The sequence below is a fragment of the Ochlerotatus camptorhynchus genome, unplaced genomic scaffold (genome assembly GCF_037179485.1).
Source record: "Ochlerotatus camptorhynchus isolate MF236.1 unplaced genomic scaffold, CSIRO-AGI_Acam_v1.1 ptg000328l, whole genome shotgun sequence".
NCBI lineage: Eukaryota > Metazoa > Arthropoda > Insecta > Diptera > Culicidae > Ochlerotatus > Ochlerotatus camptorhynchus.
This window is the reverse complement of record NW_027040816.1, coordinates 6,259,926-6,272,911: the sequence shown is the minus strand read 5'-3', so window position 1 is coordinate 6,272,911 and position 12,986 is coordinate 6,259,926. Positions and strand designations below refer to the sequence as shown.

Sequence of the window (12,986 nt, the reverse complement as noted above, 5' to 3'; positions counted from 1 at the left end):
GAAAATTTCACAGAACTACTCTGAAGTCCACAAAACTTCATTAAAGATCCCTGAAGCTCCGTCGAGAAATTCAGAGTGTTTCAATCAAGAAGTCTAGAAATCTTCCAACGACAAATTCAGGGAATTCTCGACGATTCTAACGAAAAGTTCCCAGAACTTCCGGCGAAAAATTCAAATACACAGAACTTCATTTAATATCCCTGACATTCACAGAACTTCATTAAAGTTCCTTGAAGTTCTAACAAGAAGTTCAGCGAACTTCTAACAAGAGGTTCACAGAGCTTCTGACAAATATTTTCCGACGAGAAGTTCACACTTCCTTGAAGTTCTGACGATTAGTTTACAGAATTTCCGATGATAAGTTCAGATATCTTCTAAAGAGAAATTCTGACAACAGAGAAGTTTGGAGAATTTCCTACGATTAGTTCAGAGATCTTGTCGAGTAGAATCTTTACTATTGATATCTAAAGTTGATATGGATTTGCGTTACATAAGCGGAAAGAAATTTAGAAATAATATCAAAACATAGCATAACCAATTCAGTGAACATCCGAGATGTTCTGAAAAGAAGATCTGAGAAAACATCGTCGAAAATTTTTGAGAACTTCACAAAATTTCCGACGAGAAATTCAGAGAACTTCCGAGAAGGAATACACAGAACCTCCAACGAGAAATCCAGAGAAAATTCAAGAAGAAGTACAGAGAACGTCCGACGAGAAATTCCGAGAACTTCCTTTAAGAAATTCACAATTCCGACGAGAAGTTCATCCAGAAGAGCAGCATAATCCATCTTGAATAGGCAACAAGTTTCTTGGAAAACATGGAACATGATATAGGGGCAATCGAGTGATGCGAAAAAGTCCGCTGAGGGATTTCATTGTCTTGGCGACACTTTCAATCGCTTGCTGCTTGCTTCCGAATAAGATGTCCAGGAAGATGATGAAAAATAATGAACGTTGATCGTTCCGGATGGGACCAAGCCGTAACAAACTTTCGGCTAGCTGCGGTCGGAACAACTGCAGCGAATCGGATTCCGCAAACATAAACCGAAAAATGACTTTTGATGCTCGTGCGAGAGCGGTGAGAGCAGATTTAGTTTTGGCTGCGTTATTTTTGAAAATCCAAGATTTTTCATTTTTTCGGCTTAACCACGCCAAGACTTGATTGCCGACTGAAATTTTATCTATGCCCAAGTCAAGGATGATGATATGTCACATTACCCATGTCACTGAAGGTGCTCCGACCCGTTTCGCGCTTTCAAAGCAATGATTGGCCTGGTTTGGCATTTGACATTCAATACCAGGATTAATAGGCCTTATGTTGGTATTTTAAGCCTTTTAAGGTTTTTCTGGTTAGCATTTTTAAAGTTATTTTGGTCTTACAAATCCCGACGTCAACATTGGTGAATCGCAAGTTCATTCAATTTTTCAAAGTGAGCCGAATGTACCAAAATTGAAGAATCATTGACCTACACAATCAATTATGCACTTCATTGTCCCCTTAAATTGGACCCATGACTAGGCACATACGGCTAATCGAGGGAAGTCGTTTCATCTATTCGTTCACACAATCACCAGCCAGCGCGATAAACTAGCACACCTTGATTATTTTTAACTGACCTGATAGGCAAGCAACGACGTAAGTTGATTAGTTCAATCAGTTCGCCATAAGCAATCACCATGGCCGCTCGCTCGACAGCAGCAATCGTCCTACTGGTCTTGGTGACCTTCTCCGAGGGTGCCAAGATCCTCGGCGTTCTACCAATGGGAGGAAAATCTCACCACATTATCGGGGCTGCCTACATGAAAACTCTGGCCGAAGCCGGTCACGAAGTCACCGTCATCAGCCCGTTCCCAAGCAAGAACCCACCGAAAAACTACCGAGACATCGAATTAACCGGAATGGACAACAACTTCGATCAGAATATGTTCAACTTCAAGGGTTCCGGAGGATTCGTCGCACCATTTGTCATGCTGATCATGATGTACGAGATGTTCGCCGAAATTATGTGCTTATTTATCCTGCAACATCCGAACGTCGTGGAACTGCTCAACTCAAATGAAAAATTTGACCTTGTGATAGTGGAAACGTTCATCACCGAGTCACTGTACGGTTTTGCACAGCACTTTGATGCCCCCCTGGTTACGTATTCCACATTCGGAAGCTCCATGTGGACGAACGATCTAATAGGAACTCCGGCACCACCTTCTCACGTGGCCCACTTCATGCTCAGCTATACGGATAAAATGACGTTCTGGCAACGGTTCCACAATACATTTATGACCATTTTAGACCGACTGTACTTTGAGTGGATCTACCTACCGAAACAGAAGCGGTTCTACGAGATGGGATTCCCGAATGCCAAACTGACGTTCGAAGAGCAGATGAAGAACGTATCGTTAGTGTTCCTGAATCAACATTTTAGCTTGAGTAGCCCTAGACCGTATCCACCCAATATGATCGAAGTCGGTGGAATTCAGGTTGAGGAGGCAAAACCCCTACCGGAGGTAGGATTTCTACGGCTCACTAATACCTAATATTGAATTTAATCAAACTTTTCTTTTTAGGACCTCCAAAAATACCTGGACGAAGCCAAGGAGGGAGTTGTTTACTTCTGCATGGGCTCGACCATCAAATCCATCCACTTCCCGGAGGAAAAACGCAACGCCTTCCTAAAGGTCTTCTCCAAACTAAAGCAGCGAGTTTTGTGGAAGTTCGAAGATGAAACCATGCCGAATCAACCGCCGAATTTGATGATCAAGTCCTGGATGCCCCAGAATGATATCCTTGCTCATCCGAACGTCAAACTGTTCATTACTCACGGAGGTCTACTGGGCACGACGGAAGCCCTATATCACGGAAAGCCCATGATCGGAATACCGATCTTCGGCGATCAGCCGATGAATATCGAAAAGGCCGTTCGCTCCGGGTACGCCGTACTGCTGGATTACGATGACATCACCGAGGTCAATGTGTATAATGCGATCGATGCAGTTTTGAACGATCCATCGTACGCCAGAAATGCCGAGTTGGTGTCCGACCGCTTCCGGGATAAGCCAATGACTCCCAAGGAAACGGCAGTATTCTGGACTGAATACGTAATTCGACATGGGGGAGCTCCCCAACTGCGCTCGTCTGCGGTTGAACTTTCGCTGCTGCAGTACCAACTCATAGATGTCTACGCCATGATGCTAGCTATGCTGGCAACTGTACTGGCTGTCAACGTCTACGTAGCGAGGAAGCTCTTCCGGAAGGTGTTCAATAGTAGATCCCCGGTAGTAGGCAAGAGAAAGAAACAGTCGTAGATTGATTTGCTTGAATGTAATCTTGAATAATAAACCACCGATTTGAAATAAAACTCCTTTTAAAGTACGTCAACGATAACTTAATCGCGAAAGAGCTGATCTCCCTTCGTCCCTTAAAACAAGACCGCATCTGGTAATAAAATAACCCATCAAGTCACAACCCAACCTCCCTTTACGACCACTCCGCGCGCTCTATTTATGTTCCCATTCATCCACCATCACCCCTCATTAGATGACATGAAAAATAACTCCACCTGAAATATTTATTATAACAACAATCATAAAAATAACAGCCAAAACAGTCGTCCACCGAATTCTCAGTTGACTAATTTATCCTCTCCACCCCCCAGTAATGAGATCCGTACGGGTAATTAACAGTCGACGGCATTTTGTGGAGGACGTGAAAACCGATTTTTTTTTTGTATAAGTATGGCGTGCAACGGATAGCATCAGCGAGGTGAGGTACAATTATGATATTTTTACTCTTAAAATGTGAAAACTAATGCATATCAAGAAGACTGACAATACAAAGCACAAATCTCGAGTAAATTTTCGAATCGACCCAAGTGCTTTTGTAAACAATGGCTTCAAATATCACCCTACCTGCCGCCAGCCGGAAATGAATAATAATGCCAACAAATCTTTGGGATGGCTCAGGAACTTCAGGAACTTCAGTTGCAAAAACTTCAGCTGACTTCAGTTGACGCTTAAGGATCTCAAGGGATGTTATGTAACTTCAGGCAGCTATGAGAATTCAGGACAGTTTCATGATTATCAGTAATTAAAGGCAGTTCTTTCTAGAAGTTCCAAAAATGACTGACAGTCTAGAGATTATCAGGAGGCTTAGAAAACAAAGAAAATGTCAGAAGTTTCACGGTACTGCAGAAAACGTCGTGAAGTTTAGAGGTCTTTATGGCAGTTTTGTTCATTTCAAGGCAATTCCAGAAACATCATCAGAAGAGTAGTGAGAACTCCAGGAAAGGTTAGAGAACTTCAGGACAGTTAACAAAAATTATTGGAACTTTGATGAACTTCTGAAGAATGAAAGTAAATACCGAGGATTAGGAAAAAGTTTCAAGAACAGACTGCGGGATAGTAAGGAAACTTCTATATCGTTTGGGGCACTTCAGGGAGGCTTCGGAAACTTCAAGGTGGTTCCATCAGCATCAGCCCTGGTAACATTGCAAGTTATATCGAGGGTTTAAACTTTTCGTTAAGTCCAAACCATAGCTATAATAAACCCAAAATTGATTCTTGGCAGGGAAACTGCAGGAACTTTTTTTCTCGGAGCTTCACGAATGTCCAGAGAGCTTCAGGAGAGTATAGAAAAAGAATTTGGAAATTTTTAAAACTTTAAAGATTTTCCGAGAACCTCAGGGATGATAGGTCTAGAGATTATCAGGAGAACTCAGAGAACTTAACGTGTTTTCTTGTAGAGTGCATTTTTCCAACACACCTTGTAATTTCAAGAGCACACAACTCAAGATCTACGAGGTTTATACATCTGCAAATTTCAGACATTGCTTGCTTCTCCGCAGGAAACAACAAGTAGTAGTAGTTTCAGCTACGTGCATTCACAGAAACCTTACTATTTTTACATGTGAAATTGCGAAGTGTAACACGAAAAAGGACGCTACAGGGAATCACCTTAAGGCTGTCACAATAACTCCGGAGACGTCCAGAATTTCGGGCATGTTCAAAAATATGTGAACGTAAGTTTTGATGAATTCAGGACAGCACCATGAACGTCAGCAAAATGTTGAGAAACTTTCAGAAGTTACGGGAATTTTGGAGAAATCCAGAGAACTTCTAAAAATTTTTGGGAAGTTCACAGAAGTTCAAAAATATTCAGGGAAGTTTAAAGATTTTTAGTTCCATGTATTTCAAGTACCAAGATCTTCATGAGAACTACAAGAACTTCAGGATGGCTTCGACAACCTCAGGATAGTTCAATTATCTTCAAGGAAATTACCGGAATTTTTCAGAAGTTCATAGAAACTCAGGGAATGTCCGAAAACTTCAGCAAAGTTCCGGAAGTTGAGAAATTTTTAAGCAACTTTATTGGTGCTTCAGAGATCTTCAGAGGAGTTCCATTAATTAATTGCTGTAACTTTCAAGAAGTTCCGAAGAATTATGGCATATTTTGGCAATCTCAGGAATGTTCTGACAAATATTGTATATATTCGGGGTATTTAGGGAAATTTGATGAATATAATAAAAAATGTTGGAACGTCAAAGAAGTTCCAAGAACTACTTGCAAAATTATGAAACGAAATAAAATTCGAGAACTTCTTAAAAAATTAGGAAACTTCAGAAAAGTTTGAGATTTTAAACGAAGTTATCCCAAGTAATCAAAAGTTCTGATAAAAGGCTATTTGAGGCTTAAGCAACGTTGTTGAAGGTGCATTCAAAGCAGCCTCATTTTTAAGTCGTTTAAAGAGCTTGAAACTTCCGGTATCATAATTGAAGAGCAATCTAAGTAGCTTCTGGCAGAACTTGAACGGCACTTTTAGAAAATAAGTTTATAAAAAAGGTGTTTGTCCTCTAAACCAATTTAATATTTAGTTAGTTAGTTAGAAAGTTAATTTTAGATTGTGTTGGAGTGTTCGACTGTGAGGTTTTACAATAAACAGTTTCGGCTTGGCAGTCTGGCAATCACTCAATCAGAACAAATTAATTTTGTAATTTGTCCCTACGAAGGCCCTAATCAGAGCCGAAACGTAGAGACAAATTACAAAATTAATTTGTTCTGATTGAGTGATTGCCAGACTGCCAAGCCGAACCTTCTTTTCTTGTTATTTTAGAGTCAGGTCTTTATGAAAGTTATTTCTAAAGGCAGATATAAAGGTGTATTGATTTATCAGCATAAGTACACGGGAAAAAAAAGAGTTCCCATATTCATGAACCACAGCCGTGAACCATAGTTCACGGTGTATATTTGAGAAAATTTTGTTCTGGATAGCTGGCCGTGATTTTTAGTTCCCGGTCCGTTTTCGGGAACGGATTTTTTTCCGAGTAGTAGTATTAGAGCTGTTTGAATAATCCAAGCTGAAAATTGCATTAGGTCCTGAGTAACATTGATCGATTCTCTTCGTCTACTTTCTCTTTCGTCAATAACTTGAGCACATAACCGTTTCTTGTTGTGTTTGTCGTATTTGATGCTTGATAAAAGCTTCTTTTTCCGATCTGTGTGCTGAAAATACCTTTACATGGTCATGGGGATACAAAGAGAAAGTCGACGAAGAGAATCTGTCAATGTTACTTAGGACCTAATGCAATGTTCAGCTTGAGTAAAACCCAGTCCTTCTACGTGAGAGCCCCAGAACGAACCGCTGAACCATCTAAGATATTTTAAAGTGAGCTGTTGAGCCGCCTACTGTTGAAGCTTTCAGTGCCAGCTGACTGACTTGAATGCGAAACACAACCCCTTGATGATTTTTAAATTGGTGTTTGCCCGCATGACATTCCAACACACTTATGGTGCAGTAGTTAGCGTCCGTTGATCGCATGCCGAATACACGGGTTCAAACCCAGAAAATTGCTCTTTATTTTTTTTTTGTAGAATATTGATGGCTTAAGGTGAATCGCTGTGGACCCCCTGATTCTGATTAATCTCATTATCAAATCGAATTTTCTAATGCACAAATATCAGCTATCACTAAACTATGAAACTGGTACTCCACGTTTGCTGCAGTGCGCTAGAAAACTTGAAGTGATAGGACATATCAGCCATCAAGACGGCCATGTTTGGACTCTTCAAGGAATCACCTTAAATATAAGAATTATGATTTTTTTGAGCCACTGCCTGTATGAATGTGAACCATTACTTGACCGTACCGAAAATGGTTTAAAATTGTTTATAACCCCTGCTAAACTGTAACTGAAGTCAAGTAATGGTTCGCGTTTGTGCGGGTGATCATTTCATATTTACGTAGAAGTAATGTTGTTGCTAATAAAGACTTGTGCGGATTATTTCATGTGAGCTTTGACGGACCTTTTTAGAAGCTTTCAAGTTGCTAAGAAGTTCCGCAGGGAACTCTTAAAAAACTTTAAAGTTGCTCAAAAGTTCCGCTGGGCACTTGTTTTTAAACTTCGTTACGGCAATATTATCAGCCCTGCCTGAATTTCCCAAGAAGTTCTTAGGGATGCTTTTTGGAATTTTTTGGAGCCTTAAGTTCCTCGCGCGCTTTCTATAGCTTCTAAAGTAGCCAGAAAGTTCTGTTGGAATTTTAAATGCACTTTATGGAACTTGAAAGTGGGTTTTATCGTGGAATGTGGAAGTTTTGGTTGCTTGGGAAGAAAGTTCTGTCGAAACTTTATTTGGACTTTATGGAACTTGACAGTTCTGTCGGAACTTTATTTGGACTTTATGGAACTTGAAAGTGAGTTTTATCGTTGAATGAGGACCGCTTGGTTGCTTGGGTACATGAGCTTTAAGGAAGTACTAAAATATCTGAAAAATTGTAGGAGTTCCAAAAAATATTAATGAACTTCAGGGCAGTTCAAATACCTTCAAACAAATTGGGGAAACATTTAAAACCCCTTATCAATTCTAGTCTAGAGAACAAAATTGATGTTCAAAGATCTTAAGGACAGTTCCAATAACGAAAACTGCAGAAAATTTTAGACTTTCGGGAAACTTTAAAGGTCTTGAAGAATAAGTCATTTTGTTTCGGCTTTCAGTCTTAAAGAAAAAGTGTTACAGTTTTATCGTCGTCAACGTTTCGATCCAGAGGTTGAGATCTTCATCTGGTCTAGCTTTAGTTGTAAAGGTTTTTGAGCTAAACGAAAGGCGGTTCAACTTTATATCCCCTGAAGAAGTCCAAAGCATAGGCCAAAACGTCAGACATAAAACATCCTAGCGTTTTGATCCACCAGTAAACTGAAAAGCCAATATCCGAAAAATAAAATATTTTATGTTTTATGGCGATCCTAGTTTTAATTAGAGAGAACTAAATTGTGTGGCGATCATATGAAAAATAAGTGAGTAACCAGCTCCAAATTTATCATGACAGCACCAGGGATGGAAAATCATTTACATTCATTTCGTGCATTCATTTACATTCATTTGCCTCTAAATTTATTTTATATAAACAAAATTCCGTAAAATAGTGTTTGAAGCTTTTGTAGGCTTTTATGTTAGCTACATTTTTTGTAAACAACTCAAATCTGTATCTCTTATGCATGATGAATCAGAGCGATTAGAACCCACCATTGTTTTTCAGTGAATGTAAATTGCATTCGCTGAAAAATAATAACATGTTCTTCCAGCTCTATTTCATCATGCATAGGAGATCCATATATTGGTTATTAACAAAAATTGTAGTTAATATCAAAAACTACAAAAGTTTCATACATCATTTGACGACATTCTGTTGATGAAAAAAGTTAGAGGCAAATGAATGTAAATGAATGCACGAAATGATCGTAAATGATTTTCCATCCCTGAAATATGAAATAAAACCAATCTATTTGTATGGGTGCATTAATTTTTATATCTGATGCACTCACCTATTTTAAGACTCATTTGTAAGCAGATTTTTTGACGTAGGACTACGTCTGTGATTTATATATGGTGATTCACTTTGTGAGAACCAAAAATGGAACATGTAACGAATTTATGAAAGATTTTAAACGTTTATAACTCAGCTGCCCCTCGACCAATTTCAATAATTTTTTCACCAATCGATCAGAAATATTTATACGCATCGCAATGCTTCCAACTGTTGATTTTTAGCAATAAACTATTGAAAAAGTGGTAAATGCAAAGCATTGTGAAAAAGCGCTGCTTCCCCAACACTGTCATCAGAGAGTCGTTAGTAGACGAAACAAGTCGAAGTGGCATTGGCCTCTGATCTTCGAACGTGAGCGAATAAGGAGGATGCAACTGCGTAACATTTTGCACACTCATCGTCATATTTAGAACCACACGCCCCCAACGACCGCACAAAATGCTCTACAGAGCTGTAATCTTATAACCAAACTTGGAAAAAGGGGTGCAAGTAATATTGATCAATTCTCTTCATCGACTTTCTGTTTCGTTAATAGCTCGACGGCAAACACATTCATTGATACGTTTGTTGTTCTGAACAGTGCTGCAAAATCTCGACAGTACACGGTGATATTGACAATTCTGCTTTGGTCACTCATTTGAGATAACAGTCATAGTCAAGGCAAACCATGTCAATTGTCAATGACAATGATGTCAGTGACGAACATGTGCAGATTTGTTTATTAGCTAAATTTGTAGCAAAATTAAATGACTTGAGCAAAACAATTACATGGATCCATTATAGTGAACAAGTATCTACGCCCTGAGCTACTTGGATAACAATAATGTGACACAGAATGTACTAAATTACACTTTTTGTTACCAGGTGAATCTTTGTCATTGACGAAAAAATGAATGAGATTTTGACAAAGGTTTTTTTGAGGATCAAGTCTGTCAATGACTATGTGACGAACAATTTTGTCAATAACGCGCGAAAGTCTGTCAATGACAATGACAAATCTCAGCACTGGTTCTGAATGATAGAAGAGAATAGCAGAAATAGTGTGAAGCCATGGTAATTAAAAAAGGAAATCTATGAAGAGAATTGACTTTCACCCCTCTGCTTCTAAGTCCATTAATTCAGTCGTCGTCATAATCTAATCTAATCTAATCTAATCTAATCTAATACAAACGCAGCCAGTACGAGAAAGCATCCTGGAAAATGATTAGGTTAGATGAGGTCTAATCATTTTTCTTGTCTAATTGATGTTTACAGCATATCTGAGATATGATATAAACATCAATACGGTCAGGCCTACTCCGTTGTATTTGCCGCAAAAATGATTCTTGGAAATGAATGGGAACATTTCTTGAATCTACAGGGGTGGAAGGATGCGTGGACATACCGTACCAAACGCTCCGATTTACTATGTGTAGTTGTGTGTAATGTGTAAATATTTTTACAATATTGAAGAATCATAAAATAATGCAATGGAAGGATCTTACCGAATTTTCTTAATAGGATGCTTTGTTGATTGTTCATTAACTTTTGATTACTTGTAATACTTATGAATATTTTAGGTGGGCAAAAAGGCGAACTAAGAGGGGGACGCCTGAGCTTTTCCACATTTATATTGCTGTGAAGCAACTGTAAACTCTAGAGGGAATTTATATCTGTAACTGTAACCAGTTCGATTTTGTTTGCTAACCTGGTTAAAACGACATATTTAACTATCTTAAAGATAAATCATCCAGCTCGAACCATTGTAGGGGTTAAGAGATGTGACCATCATTCTATTCTATGTTGGATGTGGAGAAAGGTTTGCAGCAGGGATCGTTCTGGTAAACTTATACTGATTGAAGCGATTTATAATAAAAAAGACCTAAACTTTGTTTGCTTCTTCCGTCATGTTACATAGAGATATTTTGCAAAATACACCTACTTCAGGATTTCGACGATCCTCGGTGGCTGAACATTTCGGGAAACGGAACTCAACGAAACATCCATATTAGCAACCCACTGCTTCGTGCCCCATAAGCCATCTGCTCATGCTACCCCGCAAGAGCTTTGAATCTCACTCATCTGATACACAATTGGGTCACTCTTGCTGGTTGCAATTCTACTGTTCGACATTTTTGAAGGACCACCAAAAACATTAAAGTACTCTTCTTTCTAGGGATGCCTAAAAGTCCAATTATTTGATTAACGATTAGTGGTAAAGAATTTTACAGCTATTCGATTAAATATATATCGAATTTTCAATTATTCGAGCGCGTAACCGACATCCCTTCTTATTTCTACTCGTTTGATTTAGCGAAATAGAGCAAATAAATAAAAGTACTTATTTATCTGAACAGACATAGAGAAGAACCATGACGTGAAACAGGATCATAAGTGTTAAGCGTTTTTCTGCTAAAGGCTTACATTTACCAACTTGTTGAGAGAAGGAGTTTAACGAGAAAAACTAAAAAGGGGAGGAGCTTTAGCTGGGTGGAAGCTGATATTCTACCGGCTGTTTCTATACAACGCATAATTTAGTGTAGAAAGACACAGCAGATGAAGTGTATGATAAAATACCCAAAATGGGTGGGGCTGCTACAGTTAACAAATAACATTCATTATATAAGACCACGTTGTCCTACGTTACCATTGCGTACAACCCCATAGGGCTGTCCCTTATATTTTCATTGAATGGTGCAAATTGAATCTGGATGAAGACAGAACATTTCTCACGTTGTATGTTTGCAGAGCAATTTTGCTCATATGAGCGCATAGTAATCTAGATGGGCGTTCAAAAATTCAGCGAATGATATAACAACACCTTGCTTTTGATTAGGTCAACACCTTTCTTTTCACTATACCTGCAAGCATTTGCCACGGTTCTCTCCAATTCCTGTTCAGTAGAAAAAGCATACGAAATCGAGTATGAGAGGAAATGACCGCTTCTTATTCACTTTTAGCCTATCCTTGTTCCGAAGCATGGAGAGAACAGCGGAGGAAGCACAGGTCTGATAATCGCAACCTTTTTTTTCTATTTGTGTCGACATGGTTCATTTAACTCATTAATACACTCCACATTTCTCTCTTTCTCAATTTTCTTGCATTGGACCGCAGCTCGGTATACCTCATACTCCGTTCATGCGGTCTCCACTAACATCCTGCGCAGATGAATCCCTTATTACTGTAAAGGTACGTTTAGACTATCTGATTTGTTGGTCTGATTCGAGCGGACTGCTCGATAATTTTGTCGGATGCAATGTTCGGATGCGTTCACACTTTTTTGGCAGGATGATTAGATTTGACATTTGATTTGTCGAACGAAATCGGTTTGCGTTTAATTTTCATTCGACTCACCTAGCAAAATACCCGCAAGCTAGGTGAAAATAGAAGAACGCTTGTTTTGAGTTTTGATGGCATCCAGCAGCAACCCTAATAAAATGTGTATGGCTTTTTTGCTTAACGACGTGATCAGAGTATCATGCAAACCATTTGTGGAATAGTTCAATCATTTGGGTTATCGTTCGGGTATGGTATTTTTCTATTATTAGGGAAGGTAAACCGATTTCACTATTCATTAATGTCCTGTGTATGGTTTGACTGATTTTTATTTTCCAGTGTGATTTGCCGAAAGATGCCATAATGGCTTTGATCATGGCATGGTCAGTGTTTATATAATACGAAGCATGTATTGTATAAGAATAAGCATGCCACACAGCAGGTCTGAGAGCCTACTAAGATTTTTTTTAGATTGTAGATCTTCAGATAAATGTTCAAAGTAATGTTCAAAACATCTAGCAAAGCAAAAATAAGCGAAATTTTGAAAATCTTCATGGAAATTTGCAGAAATTCAGGCAAGTCCAAGAATCTACAGTGAAATAAAAAATATTTCACAGAAGTTTGGAGATCCACTGAAAAACTATTCAACTTCAGAAAAGTTCGTAGATCTTCAGAACATAGCTACATAACTTTGAAAAAAAAACTGAACTTCTGAAAAAAAACAACATTCATAGATCTTCTGATAAATTTGAAGACCTTCAAGAAAATGTGCCGATTTTCTGATACATTTTTAGAATCTTAGAAATTTTAATTGACCTTTAATAAAATTTGAAGAACTTCTGGGAAGTCCGGCGATCTAAAAAAATATATATGGGGGAAATTTGTAGATCTTGAGAGAGATATTTAAAACTTT

The 12,986-nt window shown here is 38.6% G+C and overlaps 2 protein-coding genes across 7 annotated transcripts in view; one reads left to right on the top strand and one right to left on the bottom strand.

The window, feature by feature from the left end:
• LOC135708135 (calmodulin-binding transcription activator 1-like) overlaps positions 1-12,986 on the bottom strand; it is a 592,813-nt gene that overhangs the window by 359,598 nt on the left and 220,229 nt on the right. The gene's annotated exons all lie outside the window — the stretch shown is intronic.
• Positions 1,652-3,320, top strand: LOC135708129 (UDP-glycosyltransferase UGT5-like). Its single transcript, XM_065230076.1, has 2 exons — positions 1,652-2,507; positions 2,568-3,320. Exons 1-2 carry the CDS (start codon positions 1,680-1,682, stop codon positions 3,303-3,305), a joined length of 1,566 nt encoding a protein of 521 aa, XP_065086148.1. The 5' UTR covers positions 1,652-1,679; the 3' UTR covers positions 3,306-3,320.

Bases quoted from the DNA above. Each gene is read 5' to 3' on its own strand.
- LOC135708129 (XM_065230076.1), top strand. From the start codon at position 1,680: ATGGCCGCTCGCTCGACAGCAGCAATCGTCCTACTGGTCTTGGTGACC. The intron at 2,508-2,567 runs GTAGGATTTCTA...TTTTCTTTTTAG, and splicing joins AGGCAAAACCCCTACCGGAG to GACCTCCAAAAATACCTGGA.